Here is a 24,591-nt window from a genome sequence, read left to right on the forward strand (position 1 = left end):
TATAATAGTCTGCAATGTCTGAGCTGTCTTTGTGCGTAACAAATTGTCCCGTGAACCGCACGTAGCGCTAAATGCCCTCGAGGGAGAACGGTGCACAGAAGGTTTCACCTCCGCTGATTATTTGCAGGGCTATACCTCAGTGAGTGTAATTTTCTATGGCGATTAGGCAGATTTAATACAGATTAAGAGAGATTAGGTAACCCTAGATTTTAATCCGAGAGTGGGTGAGGTGAAATGGGGCTTTTCAGAGGCCAGAATGTAAAATCACCTCTGCTCCACGCTGCAGTCAAAGTGAGGAAAAATCAGAACTCTCGCATATTATCACAAACAGTATTTGCCAAGCCACAAAGCCAAAGAGACGGTGCTCTGGCAGGCACAGCCCTGGTCAGACCCGTGTGCGTAATGCTGATACACTGACCGATGGGGATTCCGCCCCTCCATCCCCCCCCCCCCCCCCCTTTAATCTGTCAGCAGGGCGGTTACACGGTCACAGGTGCTTGAATCCTATTGGTTGTTTGTTTCCTTTATAGTTCCCTTAATAGGATGTCAAAATAAAAATCTGGGCTGGTAACTTCAATCTGGACCTCACCGTGTCACCTCTAGCAATCCAGAAAAGATTTCCTGCATCTCACGGGTTATTTTACAGCAACAGTCTGCTTCACATTCACATATAATGCACATTCTCACCTGTTATGTTGCTGGTTGCTGTGGAGAGAATATTATTTATTCATGGAAGAAATAAAGACGGCCCTACTCTTACACACTCATGCATCTTAAATTTCTGATAATATATGAAAGTGGGGCTCACTTCCATGGAAGCATTTTAACCGCCCATGGTTAATCATATGACCTATGATTGCGTGTTGCTCGGGAATGCCGCGAGTATGACCCTAAATTCAGAAACGTGTAAGATTCTAGTCAATATATTTTTTTTAAAATCTAAAATAAAAGTCCCTCATATTTTTAGATAGATACAGGCACAGTGTGCCAGTATCATCAAAACAAGGTCCTGTGCTGCAAGGTGGCAGCAATTATCTGAAGACCCCGCCCTTTTCATGCAAAGTCTAAATGCGCTGAAACTATACTTAGAAGTTGCGCAACACGGCAACACTGCAGTCAGACATGACTGATGTTGAGAAATTTGTGTCACAATAACACACTTTTAAATGCGGGAGGATATGTCAGCCTATAATGTGTCATGCAATGACTTAACGTTGGACATCAGTGGGATCACATGCATAAAATGCCATGTTGCTACAAACTCTATGATACACCTATATTCACTGGAAACTATTAATTATCATTTCGTTAGGTGCAATCCAACAATGTCACTTTCACAACCATAGGCTTTAGTCTCTAATATATGGTTCAAAGTGTAATGCTGTTCACAGAAACACTTTGAAACACTCATTTTTATTAGCATTAGGTATATAAAGCGTCTTAATTACTGAAAATGTGTATGAAAAGTAACTGTAAAGCTCAAGAAGACAAATATTCTGATTCAGACAGCAGGAATGAATCTCCGGAGAGACCAGACTCAGAAGAGGACTCTGCCCAGGCAGCACAAGTTTAAAAGCTACATATGTGTTTGGTCCCTTCCAGGCTGACTGCTACACTGTCCCCATACCAGACATTCCAGAGGCAGCATGGCTGGCTTCAGACTCTGAGTAGCTGATCCTGGAACAGCATGTTCTGCACAGCGGTAATCACCTCAGCCAGCCACAAGCAAGGCAGATCTTTGTGTGGGTCAATTTGCACCCTGAAAAAAGACTCTGGACTTTCATTCAAACAAGAAAAGAGACATACTTTTTCCACCCATTTTTTCACGGCCCATTCTAATTTCCTTTGCCCTGCCACTTTAGCCGTTCTCCACAACCTCATGATGTTGTGCAATTTAGCCCTACACCCCATTCTGCCCTGTGGGATTAGGATGAGAGGAAACTGGAGAAAAACCACAAGAACACCCTTGGGAGATCGATGCCTGTCTGGGAAAACACCTCCCCTGATTCTCCTCCCCTCTCAGCAAACAACCCACACTCTCTAACAAGCATATGGGCTTCCAATGACATGGGAAGGAGAGGGCTTAAATCCAAGTATCGGGAATGTTTCTGAGTAGGCAAAGCTGGATTTCACCCTTTTGTGGCACTCACCCAAAGTAGGCTGACTTATAAACTTCCTGCCCCAAGCAAGAGCCAGCTTTCTGTGGCATCTTGGCATCTGCGCTGCCAAGTACGAACATTATGTTCAGAGGCAGCAAAGACAATTGGTGCCAAGAGTTTTAATTAAGACTATGTTGTCGAATGGGAAGTAAAGGCATGTGCAGGTAATGGCTTCTATCCCTATTTCAAAATATGATTAACTAACATTATCTGCCTTGGCCAATTAATTAAAATATACACCAAGAACACCCAAATGGCCCAAATGGGGAAATCAGTGTGAACTGTTCTCATACCCCAAAGTGCAGCAAACCTAACTGTATTATAATAAACTGATCAGTCACAGATGCTTAAAGGCTGAAGGGGCAACTGGACAGTGTGGTGATGTTGCTGCACTGAAACTGTGCATTCCATTTTGAAGGCATAAGACATGGTACAAACTAGCATAAATAGATATGTTTTACCTTTGCCAACAGGTGTCTACAATATAATCAAGCATTCAGGTTAACGGTCAATAAAAAAAGCTAAATGTTTGCCAGCTCCATCTTCTGAAGTATGAGCTGTTTGTGCTTTTTATTTATTATTTATTTTACTTAAATATCTATAGGTTTAGTCTGTTGGTTAGAAAACAGCGAGCAACCTGTCTTCTTAAGACAGTGGGAACTTGTAAGTGGTATTTTTAACTAACAGCTATTTTGTAGATTGATCAATTAGTGAGTTATAATGATAAAACATAGACTGACTCAAAATGATTTGCTGTATCTATGGTAAGTATACATAAATGTTGAAAACATATCTCTGTTTCATGAACATGAATTTAAAATCCTTTGTATGGCAAGCTTTTTTAAGCTATTTGAAGAAAACTTTCTAATAAAATCATAAAACAAAAAATCATTTACTTCACCAAAAAGCAACAAACAGTAGTGACCCACACATCATGCATAATTTTCAAAACTCAAAATTCCACAATGAAAACTAATCAGTTTGATGATCAATCATGTAGCCTCGCATGAAACATAATTTTTTAGACATGTGATGGGGTGGGGGGGTGTCACTCTGGTTTCACTTTGTTCAAATAAACCATGCTGTATATTATATCGCCATTGGCAACAAGTTAAACCCCTCACTTGAGAAAGTCAGTGGTTGGCTACATTCACAATAGCCGAGTAGGCCTGATGCCAAGGCACTGATTAGCCTAGCTGTGCCTCTGTTCTCCAGGCAGTGTGGCGTGGAGGTGCAGTGGGAGCCAGCTCATCACCAAAGAGCTAAACACAAGTTTAAGTGGAAGAAAGCCAACAGATTGTAGTGAATCCATACTGGACATATAAAGCCTTGGGCAAGGAGGCATCTGCCACTTTAATACATAATTCACTCAAGAGCTGAAACATCATAGTTTAGTCCTTAGGGCCAGTAGTCTGCTTCCCATCTCATTGACAGGCAACTTCATGTACTGAGTACCAAAATCTTAAATTATGTAGCGCAAAAAATTACCTTTACAACACGAAACAGAAAGCTTTAGAAATATATCGTAAATGTTCAAAAGGCAGTTTTCATGGTGCACCAAATGTATATGGAAGAAATGTCATGTCAACTTTCCACCCAAAATTTTTGCTCTCATCAGCCTTGACGTGCAGGTAACATGTGCCCTCAAGCTCTCCCTTCAGATGTGCACATGGTCACTTTACATCCCAAAACCCTGCAAATCTTTCTGTAGGATTTATTATTAGATGCACTCGTGTCTTATTGCACACATAATTACTGTAACTGGCAGGATGTGCATTAGTTAATTCAGCATCCACAGCAGACAGACCATAATGTTGCCACACTAGTATACAAGCAATTTCAGAATTCAGCATGAAGAGTGAGGAACCTGAGGCAGCTGTAGAGCTTTCATGTATAATAGTCCCAGCTCAAGTTCCCATGAAAGAGGCACTAATGGGTTAACAGTAGAAATGAAAGAGGAAGAGAGGAAAAATCAATGCTTTTGTTGAGGGGAAGAAAGAAAGGCTTTCACAGGTCTATGTATCATTAAGCAATTGAGAAAGCTAATTAGAGTGGGGGGTGAGGGGGTAAGATGTGCAGATCTCACAGCTAATTATTTCCATGGCAACCACAGCTCATGTAGATGATATGAGGTAGTTCCAATCAAGACAGCTACCATGAAGAGCAAGAGAGACCCCTACTGGGACAAAATAACTGTGTTCATAAGTTGATACCTTCTTTGAAAAAAATAATAATAATAAAAAAAAAAACACTCAACTGTGAATATAGAACAAGAATAACAAAGTCATGAAATGTCAGTTTGGTAAAAAACTAATTAACAAAGAGGATGTTGTGATGTGTAAACTTTCCACTATCTCACTTTATGACTGTTTTAAGTGTTTATCTTCTTAGAACATTAGGAGTTGTAACAGTTCTCTCACAGCTGTATGCCTTGTAGAACGAAAATAAATTAATGTATTAAAAGGTAATTATACAATTAAATATAAAGAATTTAGGTATAAACGTGAAAACCAACTGAATAATAGAAGTGTAGCTCATATCTTGCAAAGACCCACTACTAGTACAACAAATGACAAGTGATAATTTGCTCATTTTTTGTGCTAAAACCAACAGTGTAAAGAAGATTACTATTTTACACAATGTAAACACCGGCTTTTTACATTTCTTTTCCTTTCTTCTATTTATTCCTAACGCATATACAACACTCTGCTTCTCTGTTGAAGAGTATTTTCTGCCAGGATCACCTTGATGAATATATGCTACAAATGCATAAACCTTAATAAACTGCAAGTTGACAGTGCATTATTACTTCTTGGCAGACTAATAAGATCACCAGTATGTATGAAAGTGATAGTATGAAAATTTCCATCATCACGCTTTGGTGGTGATAGAGATATTTTCCAGTTCACATAACAAATCGAGCACAAGTGTAATTGTTCAGTTTCAAGTTTCAGTGTATTTGATAGCATAAGAACAACATTATAAAAAAATGAGAATTTTTCTATGGTAGTCAGAAAAGACCTGACCACCTTAATTATATCACTTAATGTCTCTGTTTACTCGGGTCGATCTTCTCCAGATGGACCAGGGGTTTGAGTTGCTCAGCAAAGCTGCGCATGTCTTCTGACACTGTGTCCTGGCCAGCTGGAGCCAACACACTCAGTTCCACCAAGTATGAAAGCGATAGACGCTCTGTATTCTCTGTATTCCCTGGTACTAGGATGCGTGACAGCTTGCTGACCACAACTTTCATTGCACCTTTACGGAATATGTGTCCATTGGCGACAAACTCATGGTCCATGCGGAAGCCCATCTCATTTAGGAACTCCGGCAGGCTGTGAGAGGCAGCCACATCAACACAGTTACGTACCAGGGCATGGCGACTTTTGTCTCCCACTTCAGGTTGGCCCAGGTAGCGTAGGTGCCATGGAGCTGTGGGGTGGGAGAGAGAGCGACGGGCACGCAAAATGAAAGGGTTGCCCTGTTGGCCTTTTAGAAGATAAACCAGTTCATGATCTGTAAAGGTCTCAGGTTCCATGTTGTCACACAGTCCTCGGAGGCGATGTAAGAGGCTTTCCAGGGCCTGGTCTAACACACTACCTGAGTTGTTAAAGAGAAACAGGCACATAAATATAAATACTATGATCTGATGACACCATTTTGTTTAGAACTGTCATTTGAATAAATATTTGCATATATTTCTGATTTAATCTATTACCCCTCTGCATTCCAGATGAATGTGCTCCGTTGTAGCATTAACTAGACTTAGGTGCTATGAGTATTAGAATACACGTCACCAAAGGTAAGCCATTGCGCACATAGTGTGGATGTGGTGACACGGGGGGGGTGGGTGATACAGGTAATCCTGGCAACATGAACAAAGCTGTGTGCACCAGTTTTGACAAATAAGTTGTGATAAACATGAATAACAAATCAAATCATTATTGTCCTGTATAGCACACACATATCTTTGTATCTGCATCTCAAGTTCGACGTCAGAATGGATATTAATTGAGGGGAAGGCAGTCACCCAACAACACTGCCAAGTACAGCTAGCCAAAGTAAAGTGACTGGCTTCTTAAGAGAGACCTGGCTTGAGACAAAGATGGGAGAGTGCGACCAAGATTTGGGGGGTGTCAACTTATCACCTTGGAAGTTGGATTAGGGTTAATGTTACTACCAATAAATGATTAGGTCCACTAGACTAGGTTAGTGAGAAAAACAAACAAGCAGTGATCCATTATGTTTTGACTGGTACATATATGAAGGATAATTATTAAATAATTTAGCCCTTTTATACATATTGTCCTAGTTTTCTACTTGATTTGCTTTTTGCACTGAAGCAGTCACGTAACAGGCATAGAACTACATTTAACTGAACAGTATGGCTGTGTCCCAATTCAGGGGCTGCATCCTTTGAAAGCTGTATTTAAAGGCCCATTGCATCACAGCTTTGAGACAAAGCCACCCCCTTTCAAAAGCTCCTTCAAATTGGTTGTATCCTTTGCAGCCCAACATATCCCAACATTCTTTACACATCAGTGACAAAATGCAAATATACTGGACAAATGCTGAATCAGTGGATCTGGCTGATTTTCCACCAACAGAAAACAAATCCATATATTTAGCATTTCTGGCTCCATCAGCAGCGATGTCCAACTCTTGTCCACCTGCAGCTGTCGAGGTTGCTAGGCGACAGAAGCTGTGCTTCTTAAATCAGAGGTAGGGACTGAAACGGGTGACACAAACAGGAAATCCTCTGTAAACTAGGCTGTCTCATTTTGGTTCAGTCTTCAACGGCCATGAAGGTCGGGCCTTTGTAGACTGCGACCCTCAAAGGATGCGGTCCTTGAACTGGGACACATCTTATGTGTTGTAGTGAATAATAAGTGTGCCTAGTTCATTTTATTGCTGGCATGAACAACATTCTGTGCTGATGTTATGTGAAACAGAAGTTTCAAAGATTCCTTTAATGATTAAAAAGGAACATTTTAATAAATGAATGAAGAGCAAATATAATAAATTCTCCAACAAGGAACTTAGTCAAGAGAAGATATATGTGGAGGTAGAAAACACTCACAGTCTGATAATGTTGCATTATACTTATGTTCCGACATGATACAGCATTTAATCCCATCATCACCAGTTTAAATAACTGGTTTTAGACAGAACTGTATATCATACATCCATTCATAACAATGACTTCCTCAGAAATGATTTCATTAACATCATACAGTCATAAGCCCTGGAACCTAACATTAGTAAAACTGTTAGGCATGTAGCACCTAAACAGGAACACCTTTCCTCACAGAACTTTATGTGATTTAAATTAGTAGTTCAGTGGGTTTGAAACGAGTCAGAAACTATCAGCTACTTGTAGCATTATCAAAACTATACACCTTTAAATGACGAAAACCTTAGTAATCACATCGCGCATTCAAGTTACTGTCCACAGTTTATAGGTAAGTTTATCTCTACATTAGACTAGATCCTGCCGTGATCTGCGGATATATCTGATTTATCATACCTTGCAGTAGGTATTCCATCATATTGATTGTACCCCCGGTGACGGGCATCACAGTAACGGGTGGAGCCTCCATCTTTTCAGTCTGGAAGAGGAAAATATTAAATATTAGGTGGCTTTACATTTGGCTGTTAGCTAGCTAATGTTACACAACAACAACCGTTAGCTGGCTAGCGTTAGTTAGCTAACGCTAACTTACTTCAGGTAGTTAACTAACGCTACGTCAACTCACTCGCTTCCACACCTGAGAAACAAACAAAAAGAAAAAACCACTGTTCACCTGTTGAGGTAGACAAATCTCGGGTGTCTGCGGTAGCTCTCCACCGTAAAGTCCAAGGATCCAATAGGCTTGACCGACTTGTCCGGTCAACACACGGCGAACATTAGCAGCTACCCTGTAACTAGCAAAGTTAGCCACGATGTAATTAGCGTTATCTGTTAAGCTTTTACCGAGCTAAGCGTTTCAACGTTAAGGCACTGGAACAGGATATCATATATCTATAAGTGAAAACAGACGAGTAAAACTAATACTGCTTGGCTAGTCTGTGGTTTATTAGAGAAAAAGTGAACACAGCTATATGAGTTAGCTGGGGAAAGAAGGCTTCGTGTGTGTGTGTGTGTGTGTGTGTGTGCGCGTGTGTGCGCGTGTGTGTGTGTGTGTGTGTGTGTGTGTGTGTGTGTGTGTCTTTTCTTGTTCTGGTGATGTTGACATCCACCTTTGAAGCGCACTACAGCCACCTACTGGTCATATTTATTTCCCCCATAGAGCCACTTGATGTAAAATAATATAGTAATAACTTTAAAATTCAAAGTAAATAAATATTTATACAATTAGCAATCTGTAAGCAATGATGACCAAACAATTCAGAGCATGTAACACTATTTTAAAGTAAAAACACAAAACTGTAAAAAAAAGTTTTATTATCATTATAAAGAAAAGTGCTGTATCTAAAATCTTACTATTATCAGCAAAATTACTCTTAATATTCTTAAACTGTTAAATTACTGCTGATTTATATGCAAGCGCCAATAACTGTTGTAGCTGGTTAATTAATATAGTTTCTCATATTTTAGCTAATCATTAAAGAGTTATATGTAAATTGATTATGAGCTTAGTGTGTAAAATCTGATTAAAAAGGTACAAGATTATCGCTGGAAATTAACATGCACGCAAACTGCAAATGTAGCCTATTTGCATACGGTACATGAATAAATGTGTTAGTATGTGCCACCTCTGTATGTAAATAATGCTTAATAGGGTAGACAACAGGAAAGCAAATAATATTTTTTTTTAATGTGTAGAGAATTCAGTTTGATGTTATCAGGTGTGTCACAGTTTGGAAATTTCCTAACCATAAAAGACTCAAAAAAGACTGGTTCAAAATTTCCCTCCAGAATCATTTTGGTAAAGTCATAAACAGCTTTTCTTATGAGACACCAGGCACACACAATCTGTTACTGAGTGGAAACTATCATTGGCAATGGCTATTTTAATGTGGGGCATGTTTCCTATTTTCTATTTTAATTTAATTTCACTATACACACAACTGTTGGAATTCATGTAATCATTTGTTGTCTTAGCAGGTCCTCTGATATCAATTGTTGAATAAATCACTGAAGTATCTTCATCCACCTGAAGTAGGAAGAAGCTTCATTACTAAAAGAAACAATGCATGATTGATAGTTTTAGGTTATTATTAAGATCATTATATCATTAAATAACACTTACCCTTCCAACAACAGAAGGACGATCAGAAGAATCTTTAGAGACATAAGAAGAGAAACAGACTCAGCAGGGCAGTTAGCCACCTTTTCTCTGCAGCCAAGGAGGAAACCCCCCCTGGTTCATGCACTGCAAAACTGTCTGTTATTTTTAATATGTAAGTGACTGTATTTGTTAAAACTGTAGAACAATATGAATTTATTGTGGCAAAGTGAAACACACAAAAAAGCAAAATGATCAAGGACAAAAACAGGTACTTGAGGATTTGAGACATTACGCAATACCAAATTTCAAAGCAGCAACTGAACAGAAAATTGAAGTAAAATACACAGCTGCACATCATACCTTTCCACAGTTTTGTTCTTAAGTAGAAAATCAAAAGTGCCATTAACATAACACAGACAATGGCTACAGATGTTCCATAAATAAGTGGCCTCAGATATTCATGCCCTGTATTCAAAAACAAAAAAAGACAAGATTTGATATTCTGTTTCTTTGACTCAGGTCACAAAATCCTTAGAGATATGGCAAAGCACCCACCTGTTGTTTTGTTTGAAGCATTTGATGGTACAAGATTGCTGTTAACTGTATTAGAAGCATCAAATATGTGCTTTGCACTGCAGTTCAAAGACCGATAAGGCGCCATATGTGTTGATGTAGAACTTGTGTCTGTCTCCTGATTTAAGATGTTGTTAGGTTTGATGTTTATGTATTCACCATCACATATCACAACACAAGAAGTAGGTGAATCCACAGTCTGGTGCACTACAGCAAAAAAAAAGAAAAAAAAATTTCATCATGTGTTTGTTACGGTGCAATACAGTGAGATACAGCAAAAACATTCGGAGTTAAAAGATTTCACACTACCATATGCCAATATAAGTGTTGATGTGTGTGTGTCGTGCATGTGCTATTTTCTCACCCATGATTACACACAAGTTGACAGTAAGTAGCTTCTGTGTCTGTCCTCTACATCTGCTCGTCGAGCAGCTATATCTTCCAGCATGTGCTCTTTGGACATTTACAATGTGTATAGATTTGTTAGAAGTCACAAAGTGAGATTCAGAGTGTGTTTCTGGTTTTACTGCCGAGTTCCTGAGAGCAGTTGAGTTTTTTGCTTCAAAAGTCCATTTAAAGTTAGTAAATGCTCCTGGACACACCTGCAGAAAACTGTTGCCTGCAGTCACGTAAATGGTCTCATAATGTTCATTCAGAATTTCTGAAAAAAAAAGAGAGAGAGATTTGAGGAGGCAACTAAGTTTTGGCAAATGATTTAAGAAATGTACAGAACAGGATAAGCGCGGCACATTTGTACAGTTGAACGGAAATGTTTGTACACTTGCAAATAGCAAAAAGAGTACTAGAATTTCTTTTCATCACCATAATATTTAATGCACATTTAGCGACTACAAATGTAGTAGCCGTCAACAGAACTAACAAAAATGGTCAGGGAGTGTATAGAAAGAATAATGAAAATTACATCAGTGCAAAATGTATCCCCTTGATAAATACATGAAAAAATTCATTAACTTCTGATGAAGGAATAGTTGTACCAGTTGAATTAATACAGAATGTGTATTAATTCACTGTATTAGTCATTCATTTAGCCATTTCAAAGAGATACTATATTTTTCAGTCAGCTATACCTTTGATTATGAAATTCATAATAGTACAAACCTTTTGTAATGACTGTAGCCTGTTGACGACTGCACTTGTCATCATAACAATTTTCACACCAGTACTGGCCTTCATCCTCCTCTGCAAAATAATTGATGACCAAGGAACGATTGTGTGTAACAGTCCTTTTGGGACCCACAGTCTGATGGCGTTGTATTCCACTCTTGTCCTCAATAAATAGCTGGATTTTGTCACTAAGTTCATCCTTTTTGTAAAACCATTTGAAAGAGTTTGAGTCACCTCTCTTATGTTGGCAGGGTATTACAGCTTGACATCCCAATGAGATCTGAAGGTGATGTATGCCTGCTAAAATATCAGTTTTCTGTTATAACACTAATAGTATCTTATAAATAAAAAATACATAGTACATTATCAGAAAACAGTAATATTTAAAAGCAGTATTTTAAATACATGGTCATATTAATGCTTTTGTGAGTTACTTACTTTGTCCAGAAGCAAAAAAGGATGAGTTCCAATTTATTACTAAAAAAATAAATACTTTTGGCACCACGGATGAAGCACTCATGTTTCTGCAGAAGTGAAGAGTGTACTGAACAAACAGAAACCCTCTCTCTGTGGTTACGCTATTACTGTTCTTCACAACAAAGCACAACTAAATTCATACTCACACGTCAGAAGCGGTCCAACAGCCAGTGCAGAGGAAATTTACAGTGGGTTTCAACTATGCTGATGGTGTGGCATTTAAAACACATTTTGCATTAGCATAGGTGTTGAAATGTATCATGTAAATCAGTAACACCTGTAATTTCTTACATTAATCTGTCAAACGCTTTGTTCTCACTGCTGTTTTTGCATTTTAAGCTACCTGCTTATTCATCTGAGATAGTTTCCAAATGATTTGATGAAAAAATAATTGCTATGGTGTTGTTAAAACATTTTATTCACCTTCAGTCTCAAACTTCGTAGTTTCTTAGTGACTCTGTTACTTTATAAAATATAGGTTGATATGCTAAGCTGTAACTGTTCTAGAGGTTTATCTGAATACTCTGAAAGGTCAACATTTGTTTTTTCAGTCAACAAAATGCATCAAAATGTCTGGAAAGTGGAACAATGGAAATCTTTACATGACAAGAGATGTTTCAGATGTGAGTCACATATTCACAATAAGCTTTCTAATGCTTAGTAGTAGCTAAATCATTACTGCTTATTCATTCATGCTAATTCATTACTGCTTATTCATTCATGCGTTCTTTAAAGTTTTGATAACATTCTGTATAATTATATTTTGTAATAACATTACTTACATATGCATTGTACTTTAAATAGTACTTAAAAAAGTATATGTGCTTAGAAGTATTTGTACTTGTTTTGTGGTTTTTAGTGGTAGCCCACTACGTTTAAAGTTATTTTTACTTTTCACATTAAGATTTTACTTACAAGATGTAGGAAAATGACATTGTTGTAGATTAAATCACCCAACATATAGATACGTAGTATGTATATAAAATTATTTCCACCAAATTCAACTACATTACAATACCACTTATTCATCTTTAATAACAATATCCATAACCTAATTATATAACATTAATCGGAGCAATTCTGAAAAATACTTTTATTCGTGAAGTACATTTTGTTCATAAACACCTTAAAGTATATGGGGTGAATACGCCTTCTAGCACAGGTCATCTAAGAAGCGTCTCAAATAAAAAAGAAATACTTCTTTAGGCGAATCAAATTCACTGTATTATTGGGAAAAGTTTGTGCGCACAAACAACCGAAATTTCCGCTAACAACTGAAGTCATCATTTGATAGACAATCCGAGGCAGCTGCCCCGCCCACCCAGTGATTGCGTAACACACCAATTTAATCGAGCGTTTGCTTTGCACCTTTACAGAGGAGCATCACGTAGGCGAGCTTTAGTTGTGCACCGGAATCACTACAATGGCGCTTACTGAAGATTTCGTGTATTTTTCGCTGGACTGGCCTCACATGCATCACTTGGTTGCTTTAGTTTGTCTTGTTGTCGTTGTGTATAAATTAAACATGTTGCTCGCTAAAAGAAAGACTACATTTCGAAACATGGAAGCTTTTTCAGGACCACCGGGACACTGGCTTTTTGGACATGTTTTGGAGGTAAATGTGACTTACATAAGCTGCACAACTAGTCCGCATAATGACACGCATTTCTTTCGGTGGGACTGGACTATAACTAGCTGTTAACTACACCTATTCAAGTGGTTTACTTGACTATTGCTATTTATGTTAGTTTATGCCTCTAGTCCATTGCATTCAATATGGAATTGTGCACTTCAGACTGTTGCACATAACTAGCAGCTTATTTTGCAGATAAATATACATATAACATTCAACTGTGTTATAAACAGCATGCACAATATTACATTGTATTAGAAACAGTCACTTGCTACAACATTTAAATGCAAGATACTACTTTTTATTAAGACATACCATATAATGTTTTAATAAATGACTTTATAAGTTATATTAATATATTTATTAAAGATTCATAGATTAATCCTATGCCATTCATAGGGGAAAAAAACAACAGTGTAGCATCTTTATAAAGTCCCATTCTGTATAACAGGTATTTTTACATTAATACTTATATTTTGCTAAAAATACATATACACTTTTACTTAAGTTCAATTTTGAATAGAAGACTTTTACTTGTAAATGAGGTCCATTAAATTTGGTAGTGCTGCTTTTATTTATATGGAGGCAATGTATCAAAGGTCAAGTAAACACTGAACGGTGTTTCTTCAACACATAATGGAGTTACTAAACATGCTGGCCATATGACTGAAATGTTTTTTTCAGCCTCCTGTGTTTAATTTTTTTTCTTTTTTTCAGTTTAAACAAGATGGGACAGAATTGTTCAAGATAGTGCAATGGGGGAAGCTGTACCCTTACGCCTTCCCATTGTGGTTTGGCCCCTTTGTTTGTTTCCTCAACATTCACCATCCCGATTATGTAAAAACCATACTGACATCAACTGGTATGTGAACAATTATTTTTATTTTTACTGAAATGATTATAAAAGTGGAGTGGCATCAGTGCTTTACATAACCTTTTACAGAGCCATAGGCTTACAACCAGAGGTCAAAGTAACAAAGTTGTGTCTGTTGTTTTGTTTCCTAACAGAGCCAAAAGATGATTTTGCATATAGGTTCATAGAATCTTGGATCGGTAGGACTGCTTTGCCTTTCTCCCACAACATAATTTGGTTTATTACATAATTGTGTGCCTTCAGTTATTTATTCAGACACTGTATGTTCCTGTCTTCAGGGGAAGGTTTACTGGTATCAAAAGGTCAGAAGTGGTTTCGGCACAGAAGGCTCCTGACACCAGGTTTCCATTACGATGTTTTGAAGCCATATGTAAAGCTGATGTCAGATTCTGCAAAAACTATGTTGGTATGTAAATAAATATTGTTTTTAGTGGTATAGTATACAATTAAAAATGAAAGTGGAAGTATCACTCAAAGAAAGACCAGGTTTTCTAGATGACTGTACATATTTTGTGTCAAAGGCTGCAGAGAGGCCTATGATCTGTTCTCTCACTGTTGCCAGGCCAAATGGGAGAGCTATACAAAGACAAATGAATCATTTGAATTGTTTCAACACGTCAGCCTTATGACACTAGACAGCATCTTGAAGTGTGCATTCAGCTACAGCAGCAACTGTCAAACCGAGGGGTGAGTCCATAAAAATAACAACAGTCTCAGGTCTTCAGGGTTTCAAATTTTAGCTGTGTAAATCAGGAGCGCAGGAAATGAAGCTTTTGTTTGTTTATGTTCTCATTTCAGTGGCACAAATACATACATCAAAGCAGTGTATGAGCTCAGTGATCTGATTAATCTCCGGTTCAGGATGTTTCCATACCACAACGACCTAATTTTCTACCTCAGCCCTCATGGCTTTAGATACAGGAAAGCGCGCCATGTGTCTCGCATTCATACAGGTAAGTGCTGCAGACAGGATTTGATTAATAAGAACTTGAAACATTTGCTAAATATTAATGGTACTAGATTTTGATCACTTTGCAATATTGCATACTCACTGAGTGAATCCTTGAATACCTACTCATTATATTCACTATCCAGAGGAAGTTATAAGAAAGAGGAAAGAAGCACTAAAAAATGAGACTGAGCTCGAACGTGTTCAGGTCAAGAGAAACTTGGACTTTCTGGACATCCTTCTATTTGCAAAAGTACGTTATGTGATATATGCTTCGACCTTTGATTTCATAAAATTACTGATTTTGTTCAATGTAATAGTAAACTGTAATTGTATATCAACTGGTAAAACACATTTTCACATATAAATAAAATACTAATGAAAATTAATGTTAGTAGTTCAAGTTTTGTGTTAGTAGTAACCAAACTAAAAATCAATAAATAAATACATAGCCATCATGACATATACTGTGTGTAAAATGTGAATAATTGGCCATAAGATGCAATATCATAAGGACATATAGATGTTTTCCACTAAATGTTTGGCAAATTTTAGAAAAATGTAACTTAGATACAGCATGGCATGTCATTGCTTCCCTTACAAAGTTGTATAGCTTTATGTTAATGAATCGCCACTGTCTAAACAAACTATATGGATATGGATTGTCAGCTGCCCTTATTTCCACTTATTATCTGTGTTCACCCACATCTTGTGATTGCCTATTCCACCTTTGACCTGATATTGGAGTAGACAGACGTGCTGCCTCTGTGATTTCCACTTGTTAACATCAGCCTGAATGGCATAATCTTAATTGTATTTTTTATATTGTTTTATTATGGTGTGTTGTTGAGCAAAGTACTTAATTTTAATTACAAATAAAGTAAATGGTGACAGTTTCTATTAGATGTATTAGTAATTAGTATTAGTAGATTTTTAAAAATATTTTTGCCTTTAATTTCACCCTCAGGATGAGGATCAGCAGGGTCTATCAGATGAAGATATACGTGCAGAAGTAGATACCTTCATGTTTGAGGGCCATGACACTACAGCCAGTGGCCTCTCTTTCATCCTCTACTGTCTGGCCTGCCACCCAGAACACCAGAAGCTTTGTAGGGAGGAGATCATTGAGGTCCTGGATGGCAAGGACACCTTTGAATGGTAGGCTTATGCACTGAAGAGGTTGCTATTTCCAGTGCAAATCAGTGCCACTCTGTGTAAAAGCAGCTGATTGGGTGAGCTTTTAGGTTGTCGCTTTATTGTCTGATCACTAACTTTATCTGTCTTATTTTCAGGGAGGATCTTAGTAAAATTCCATACACCACAATGTGCATAAAAGAATGTCTCCGCCTTTATCCCCCTGTACCAGGAATGTCAAGAAAAATCACAAAACCCCTGACATTTTTTGATGGAAGGACTCTGCCTGAAGGTATGTGTTTCATGTTTGCCTATATCTCTAAGCAGACAAATAGAAGATGTCTAGTTAATTTTGAAAAGTTAATATACAATAGATATGCACTGTTGCATACAACCTTTAGTTTACTAGTAAAACATAATCTATCAACCATTACTAGTAAAAGATAAACTGTTAGCTTGAAGTCGTGCTGCTGACCCTAGTTTTAAAGGGGCCAGTTTAACAGAGCCAGGTCTGTTTTTTCCTTTTTTTTATATATATATATATCTAGGTTGTCATGTTGGAACAAGTGTGTTTGGGATTCACAGGAATGCAAATGTCTGGGAAAACCCTGATGTAAGTCAATGTTTACTAGCTGATAATTCATGACAGTCCAACTATAGGGTGCTAATCTCATTCCTTCATGCTGTGCCTGCCTAGAATTATTTACTTCTCAAATGTGTCATTAACACAAGTAACAGATTGATTTAATTGATGCTTGGGACACTGCAGATGTTAAGATATTGAACATACATTTACTTTCACTTTCATCTCATCAGTCAAACTAAACATAACTTAACAGATGAAGTTTAGAAATTATGTGAATTAGTCCATAATGATGTTTAGTATTTCTGTTTATGGTTTATTTTAGGTATTTGACCCACTGCGTTTCCTACCAGAGAATGTATCCGAGAGGTCACCTCATGCATTTGTGCCTTTCTCAGCTGGGCCAAGGTTTGTTCACACCTGAAACCGTGTGACTGTCTCTCACTAAGAACTAAGCAGAGAGGTTCTCGGTTTACAGTTTCCTCATTTATCAGACAAAAGCTTGCAGCATGTGGAATCCAACACTAAGCCCACAGTCAACAACACAATATAGACTGTCGGTTTTATTAGGGGTGTGGATTGCGTACGTGTATTTCATGAATAGGGTTTTTTTTTTTTTTTTACTGCACTCGGTTTGTAATTTACCCAGAGACATGCTGTACTTGTTGTGTTAAAAGGAAGAAAATTAAGCAAATCTTTTAGCTGACATTCTCCTTCGTGCTCCTTCAAAGACTGAAAATGGCAAATGTAGTAACGTCCTTTTTAACTGATTGTTCTTCAGAATCAATTGTAAAATACTAAGATAGCATTTTCTTCACTTACGATTCACAAATAGAAGAAAATGAAATGGAATGGTGAAGATTCTAAAGCAATGTACAAGAATGAGAAAAACTATTTTTTTAAAAATACATAAATAGCACTATAAGACTAAAACGGATTAGTGGATCAGATCAGAGCAATATTGTGGAGCGAGATGGGGAGTGAGTGTGGCAGTGAGATTTGAAAATTATTTCTGAAGCCAGGGTTAAGAGTCAAGGATGGGAGGGCTGTGATTCTATTTGAGTTTGTCAGCAGTCTGGCAGTTATATTTTGGACAAGTTGGAGACGTGATATATTTAAGGTTGAGTCATGATCTGAAGGAATACCAATAATCTAAACGAGATAAAATGAGGGCATGTATTACATTTTTAGTCTAAATAAGACAGGAAGGTTTTAAATTCTAGTGAAACTAGTTATTCTCACACCTCAAATTAACACTTGTTTTTCCCATCTGAATGAAAAAGATGAAAAACTATGATGGTCCACCTGCTGCATTTCTATTCTCATGACATGTTGCTTACTTCTCATAATGTTCATTCTTTATATGACATGCTTTTATATTTTCCTCCCCTCAGAAACTGCATTGGTCAGAACTTTGCCATGAATGAGATGAAAATTGCAACAGCCCTGGTACTGAAACGATACCAGCTGATAGAAGACCCCGCTCTGAAACCCAAGATAATTCCTAGACTGGTGCTCCGCTCCCTCAACGGAATCCACATTAAGATAAAACCTGTAGACCCACAGGTGTAAAAGAAAAGAATTGCAGGAAAATACTATAAGCTGCTTAATACATTATTTAGTCATACAAAATTCAAGTAGATGAAAGTACATTTCAAATGAAATAATAACATTTCTAAAATTGCTTTAATTTATAATTTAATTTTAAATAAGCTTTAACACTGGCATAGAATATACTAGGTCATGAAGAATGATCTAGTTTTTTATTTAGATTACATTTTGAGGTGAATTATTTGATTAAATAGAAATTGCATTTTAATTTTCTAATCATATTCTCACAATGGAATACTATATTTAATGAGATAGCACTTTATACAGGAAAAAGAAATGTGTGTATTGTGATAAAGCATTTGTACCTAACCAGTTTGTAATAAATATAAAATGTTAAAAATACAGCTTTATATCTTCAATTGTAAATTTGCAGTAAATTTACAAATTTGACAGGTGAGAGAGAGGTAAATAAAGGCTAGACTGAGGGCTTTCTTAGTTACACTGACATTCTGCTTGCCTTCTTTCATGTTCATGCTTAGTAGTATGAAAGTTCAATTATTTTATGTTTACTGCCACTGTGTGAAAATTCAGGGTGATTTATCGCTGCTGCAAACTCATTTGAACCACAGTAGATCTAAAGTACTCATGAGGCTGTTGAACTTCATAATAAAGACCCAGGGGTGTAGTATGGAACACAATGCACTGAATCACCTTTGTTCTCAGTCTGTGCAATCTGGTAATAAGGCATCAAAATACTTGCCCTCTGAGCACCTTTAATCAGGCGTAAAGACAGTTTATATCAGAGCAAATCATGTCAAAATTAATTCACTTTTATTTACAGTCATATGTATACAAAATCCACACCTCCACAAGGACAGTCACCAGCAGTTTGTAAAAATGAAACACCTCATCTCTGACCTGTCACTTATTTAATAAAGAAGCTAAGAAATGAGCACTTGAACTCCATGACCACTTCACCTGGAAAGCTGTGCACCTTTATTGATGACCTCATGCTGTAACATAGGATATAATCTGAAGCTTAGAATCATTAAAGAGATCCTGCCTATCTGCCTATGCTTTCACCTCCTTCAGCCTGTGCAGCCTAGCTACTAGCTGAGTTTACACCTAAACCTCAAACCCATTTCAACAACCTCTTTCATGAGGCAAAACAAAGCGTAGTCATGGGGGTCTTGTGGGTAAAATGCAATCACTGTGACCACAGTGTCCCAGGTGTGATAACAGCTCAGGACCTTTGTTGCAGGTTGCTCACCCTCTCTCTCCCTTCACCTCTCTACTACTACTGTGTGCAAAGACAGTTCCTATGTCTCAAGTCAGTTCAGGAAAACTAAATATGAACTATATAAACTGCACTGTACTCTTGTTACATGAGAAAGATATTGATGTTCTACATGACCATGAAAATCACCTAATAATCAACCTGTTTTTACTCATTTTTTATTTTGCAGTAAAATTGATATTGGTTACTGTGCTAGAATCCATTCTGAAACATTCTGTTACTATAACCAAAGCAGTCCAAAACATAACCAAATGTAAAAAACTGTAAAATCTTGTATATACAAAATGGAGAACAGACACTTTACAAGGACAAATATGATCAATGTACAGGACAGGGTAAATGGCTTTTATCAGCAGATGTATTCAAATGATTAACTACAGATTTTGGATAACGTTAGGTCAAAGTTAGTGCAACAAGCCATTAACACATGTACTTGCAAGTCTGGAGCACCTTTGTGCACAAGTCACCATCTAGTGGCTTGTAAGACAAATGCAAGACATTTCAGTTGTCATACTGGTCGGATACAGGGAATAGAAATGTTTCACTATGTAAAACGGTTAATTACATTATATCAAGAGGTCTCTCAAATGAAAAGTAGCCCTGTGATTTGATAGAAACTAACTTCTTAACATGATGCTCTTACTTTTCGGACACAGTAAAATATCTCTCATAGAAGCACTTTTTACTATTTTTTTAATAGCATTACCAAAATATCAAAGGAGTGAAAAAAATGTCAAAAGGTGTTTGGTAGAAAATAAAATATAACTTTATATCAAAACCATAGCTCAGTGTCTATCAGAATATCTGTCTGCCCATTTGAGGTTCACATGCTCATTGCCAAGTCTTGGGAAATGGTGTTCATTTTGTGTGAGGTCAACAAGACCAAGTTGTTTTCTGGCCAAAATATCAACTGCTGACTTAGTAATGTAGATAATGTATCTTAATGGACCACAGAGAAATTGAATGTTGTCTTTGCATGACGAGTAACAACTAGTAAACAAAAAAAAAAAAAAAAACAAAACTGAATGACTGCATCTCCACCAGATCATAGTCCCTGATGTATCTGCTGGTAACCTGAGAGTCAGCAGCTTTAAGATACTGTTTAGATGAGTAATGACGGGGTGGGTTTCTTGCCAGGCCAAGCTTCTTTGGCATACTTCTTTTTGCGTGGCTCATTGTGGGTCTCTGGTAGATAGGGTGCTGTGACAGGGGTGGGGTTGAGGGTGACAGGGGGCTGTGGAGCCTCTGGGGCCAGGTCTACCTCTGGTGCTGGATTAGGGAAGGGCAGCGGAAGCCCTCCCTGCATAGCAGCACCTCCTGGAGCTCCTATTGGCTGGTTCTCATGACTAGTGGGAGGTAAGTCCCCATAGAGACCACCAGCCAAGCTGTAGCTGTGGATGCGCTTTGAAGCCAGATCATCAAGCCCCAGGGTGTTTTGACCCTCTGATCTCCGTTTCTACAGCAGAGATAACAGTATTAATTGCTCAAGTCATGTATGGGGTTACTCATTCACTATTTTTCATACACTTGCAAACAGTTGAGGTGAGCACAAAGGACCAGTTACTACTTTTGTCTTAATGGAGCAGTTTTTTTTGTTTGTTTGTTTGTTTTTTTGCTGGATAATCCACAGTTCAACCCTTGATATAATACGGCCAACCATCTGAAATTCAGATGAATAAGGCATTTTTTAAATAATAAAACCAAAGCTTACCTTAATGGGGATGACTGCAGTCTGTACCATATTCCTAAAGCGTCCCACAGATGGGTCTATATCCTCTGTAAATATGTAAAATACCTGTGTTAATACTGCATTGCTGAACGACAATAAAAATATAATCAGCAAACCAAAAGTATATTTGGTTTAGATGCATGTCAATAAAAAAAACAACATGATGAAGTTGAATATACATTATATTTCTCCTATATTAGCTTCTCTTCATTGGCTCCCTGTAAAATACAGAATAGAATTTAAAATCCTTCTTCTCACATACAAATCCCTTCATAATCAAGCTCCTTCATACCTTAAAGACCTCATAGTACCATATTATCCCAATAGACCACTTCGCTCTCAGAGTGCAGGTCTACTTGTGGTTCCCAGAGTTTCCAAAAACAGAATAGGAGCATTTAGCTATCAAGCTCCTCTCCTGTGGAACCAGCTCCCAGTCTGGGTTCAGGAGGCAGACACTCTCTGTACTTTTAAGGCTAGGCTTAAAACCTTCCTCTTTGACAAAGCGTATAGTTAGGGCTGGCTTCAGGCAACCCTGAACTTAGTTCAGTTCGCTTAGTTATGCTGCTATAGGCCTAGACTGCCCGAGGACCATCGGTGCACTGAGCTCCCCCACCCTTTGTATTGTACCTGGGTTAATGATAGAGTCCTCCTCACTGAAGGTAACTCTCGAGTTCCTACGTTTCCTCTTAGGCCTCTGGATTTCAAGGTTGCCCTCCTCGATGGTCAGGAGGGAGATCCGCTTGTTGTGAGCTGTGTTGAACTCTGTCAGATTCTGGCAGGATACAGATCAAATGAAACGTGTTACTAATGATATTAGGATATCACAACTTTAAATATACCACTACCAGACTGAGCAGGATAACAACATATCAGAAAAAGTAAGGGAAACATAAATGTAACAGCTTGTTAATGAATATGTACTAGCCCTACACAGGTCATTAAATCATTTTAGCTTATATTTGTATTATCCACCTCAAATTTTGGACAGATATATAGTTTAAATTAATATTTTCTTTGATCTGTAAGGATTCAAAAAATCCCCTAAACATTACAGTTTATAAACATATCTTCAAAAAATACAAAATTATATTCCAAATATTTTAAACATTTATTACCAGTGACTTAAAACAGCAATTTGTGACTAAAAAAGGTGATAATTCAAACATCTTTCTCTTGAATGTAGCTCATATTTGAGCGCATGAGAACATTGTTATCAAAAAACTAAAAGCACCTCCAGCTCTGTCTCTTCTTCTGGAAGTCCAAGCAGTCCTTTCAGCTCCTCATCCTCCCCCGTCTTATTATCTCCTGTTCCAGTGGTGCCTTGGGTTTGGGGTTTCTCTCTAATGGTGTATGTCCGTGTTGAAGCCCCAAAAGATATCGTAGAGTCTATAGGGACCTGCTGGGGCTTGTGTGCCTCCAGACGAATGTGTCCAAGGAAAGTACCATGTGCTAAAATGTAAACAATCAAATAGGGATTGTGTTAGAACAGATTATTCATAGTTTTTAATCTTACTTTATTGTGGAACTGAAGAAGTTCAGTTCAGTCCCAGTAGTAAAGCATGCGTTGCTGTCACACTAAGCCTGTGAAACGGAGCGATAATAAAATAATACTTATAGATGCTTGATGAATCTATCAAACCATAAATTAACACTTTGGAGAAAACAAGCAGATAACAGCATTATTAGCTTCTATCAATTGAATTTTTTTTTTTCAGCAGTTTTTCAGCCCTTTGCATGTACAATGTCAACCTTCTCCAGACCGTGGTTCTAAACATAAGATGAGCACACAAGTGTGATTGTGGATGATGCCTTACTGCTGTTGAGGTCTATGAGAAAGACCCTTTTCAGGTGCTTGTGGTAGACCAGGGCAGCATGGACACGTGAGCACGACTGGTGATCAATGGTGAAGTCGCACCAGTCGGGGTTCCTCCCAAACAAGTAGTACTTCTTTTCATCTATGATCAGTTTCTACACAAAGAGAGATCCAGTGTGTCACAGACATATAGCAACTGCTGGTGCAAAGGTCAGTAAAGAGGCTGCTCTGTTCTTGTGCCTCTGAGTCATAACTCATCAGTGATGCTTCCCACTGAAAAGCTTAAACCTCAGGGCTAATGCTGCTCTTGCACCGTTTGAAGCCGTGCAGCCATAGAAAACACAAGGTGGACTGTCAGGCTCGTATCTGGTGCACTCAAACTAACTCACCTCCCATTAACCTCGCATGCTTTATCGTCAATACACAAGATGTTAAGTTGATGGCAAGGCCACGGCGTGCTCCCTCTTACCTCTATCAGCTTGTCTCCCTTCATCACGTCCAGGTGGAGCCCCGGGGGCGGCTTGCCTGCCCTGAAAGCAAACCGCTCTATGAACGTTTTAAGCATTTACACAGTATTTTATTAAAACCAAGTAAGCAAAGTCGATCATTACAGACGATGAATAAACAGCATAGCTCTGTATCTCTCGGTCATGCTTCTTGTGCTGCAGCTTTTATTCATAAAAACCAGTATCTCCACCTCTAACGTTACAGTCCACAGCGAAAACGTTTCACTATTGCCTGAGCGATGCTAACATAAGACCAGGACCAACGATAAGAAACAGTACAGTGTCCTATCAAAATCCATGAAAGCCTTTTGTTTGTATCAGACCTTCTTAAGTTTAAACGCATGAAGCATCTTCTTGTAAAAAAAAAAACACCCAACGCCATTTGTAGCTACATGAATGCCAACGTTACTCCTAGCTAGCCTGCTAAGATGCTAACGTTAGCCACGCTAGCTGCAAGCTTTCCTCTGAACAAACGTAAATTATATCAATAAGCGAGCGTCGTTTTACTCGTTTGCATCTGACGTTACACTACAAACAGACCGCTGCAACTTCTGCATGTGCATTTTCTCACCATGATGGACAATCGAAAGGTGGAGGGCTCTCTTTGCTTATTTTAGTCGCCATCTTGCCTCATCTTTTCATGTCCGAGAGGCATGATGGGTAAACGTCACCATGGAATGTTGGGAGTTGTCGTCCTGCAAACCTACCAAACACAATAGCCTAAATTGAAATGTGTAAAAACTGAAAAATGATTTAGACTCTTTTGCTGAATTATATTATTTTGTTTGAATTTAATAAAACCGGAAAGTTAACAAAGTAATTTCTATTGTTTAATTCTGCTATAATAAATTCACTCACTAGCCAGAAGAGGTTGCTAGATCTTAGATTTCTAAGTCACAATAGCTATGCACTGAAGAAAAGCTTGTGATTTTGGACCAAAGGTCTCTCAAGGGTTT

The 24,591-nt window shown here is 37.9% G+C and overlaps 4 protein-coding genes and 1 non-coding gene across 8 annotated transcripts; 1 reads left to right on the forward strand and 4 right to left on the reverse strand.

The window, feature by feature from the left end:
• Positions 1-5,095: 5,095 nt before the first annotated feature.
• med18 (mediator of RNA polymerase II transcription, subunit 18 homolog (yeast)) lies at positions 5,096-8,305 on the reverse strand. 2 transcript variants are annotated; one of them, XM_026317877.1, is made up of 3 exons: positions 7,964-8,305; positions 7,687-7,768; positions 5,096-5,759 (listed from the first exon to the last, which is right to left on the reverse strand). In XM_026317877.1, exons 2-3 carry the CDS (start codon positions 7,757-7,759, stop codon positions 5,203-5,205), a joined length of 630 nt encoding a protein of 209 aa, XP_026173662.1. In that variant the 5' UTR covers positions 7,760-7,768; positions 7,964-8,305; the 3' UTR covers positions 5,096-5,202. The 2 variants fall into 2 exon arrangements, with proteins under 2 accessions (XP_026173662.1, XP_026173663.1); XM_026317878.1 differs by lacking the exon at positions 7,964-8,305 and having other exon boundaries at positions 5,096-6,888; positions 7,687-7,766.
• Positions 8,306-8,516: 211 nt separating this feature from the next.
• Positions 8,517-11,652, reverse strand: LOC113136471 (uncharacterized). 2 transcript variants are annotated; one of them, XM_026317327.1, is made up of 7 exons: positions 11,528-11,652; positions 11,084-11,389; positions 10,329-10,625; positions 9,947-10,171; positions 9,752-9,856; positions 9,413-9,444; positions 8,517-9,316 (listed from the first exon to the last, which is right to left on the reverse strand). In XM_026317327.1, exons 1-7 carry the CDS (start codon positions 11,607-11,609, stop codon positions 9,200-9,202), a joined length of 1,164 nt encoding a protein of 387 aa, XP_026173112.1. In that variant the 5' UTR covers positions 11,610-11,652; the 3' UTR covers positions 8,517-9,199. The 2 variants fall into 2 exon arrangements, with proteins under 2 accessions (XP_026173112.1, XP_026173113.1); XM_026317328.1 differs by having other exon boundaries at positions 11,084-11,386; positions 11,528-11,643.
• A 1,270-nt stretch (positions 11,653-12,922) lies between these two features.
• Positions 12,923-19,058, forward strand: cyp4t8 (cytochrome P450, family 4, subfamily T, polypeptide 8). 2 transcript variants are annotated; one of them, XM_026317245.2, is made up of 12 exons: positions 12,923-13,181; positions 13,917-14,061; positions 14,208-14,252; positions 14,352-14,479; positions 14,636-14,760; positions 14,872-15,026; positions 15,169-15,275; positions 15,990-16,180; positions 16,315-16,448; positions 16,705-16,769; positions 17,065-17,147; positions 18,134-19,058. In XM_026317245.2, exons 1-12 carry the CDS (start codon positions 12,990-12,992, stop codon positions 18,309-18,311), a joined length of 1,548 nt encoding a protein of 515 aa, XP_026173030.1. In that variant the 5' UTR covers positions 12,923-12,989; the 3' UTR covers positions 18,312-19,058. The 2 variants fall into 2 exon arrangements, 1 of the variants encoding a protein (XP_026173030.1); XR_003296260.1 differs by lacking the exon at positions 16,705-16,769 and having other exon boundaries at positions 18,134-18,198.
• A 46-nt stretch (positions 19,059-19,104) lies between these two features.
• On the reverse strand, positions 19,105-24,301 carry ppp1r8b (protein phosphatase 1, regulatory subunit 8b). Its single transcript, XM_026317246.1, has 7 exons — positions 24,207-24,301; positions 23,599-23,659; positions 23,131-23,284; positions 22,548-22,765; positions 21,944-22,088; positions 21,299-21,363; positions 19,105-21,043 (listed from the first exon to the last, which is right to left on the reverse strand). The coding sequence occupies exons 1-7, from the start codon at positions 24,257-24,259 to the stop codon at positions 20,690-20,692; spliced, it is 1,050 nt and encodes a 349-aa protein (XP_026173031.1). The 5' UTR covers positions 24,260-24,301; the 3' UTR covers positions 19,105-20,689.
• On the reverse strand, positions 23,362-23,504 carry LOC113136848 (small Cajal body-specific RNA 1). Its single transcript, XR_003296300.1, has one exon.
• Positions 24,302-24,591: the final 290 nt, after the last annotated feature.

This window comes from Mastacembelus armatus, chromosome 16, assembly GCF_900324485.2.
Source record: "Mastacembelus armatus chromosome 16, fMasArm1.2, whole genome shotgun sequence".
NCBI classification, from domain to species: Eukaryota; Metazoa; Chordata; class Actinopteri; order Synbranchiformes; family Mastacembelidae; genus Mastacembelus; species Mastacembelus armatus.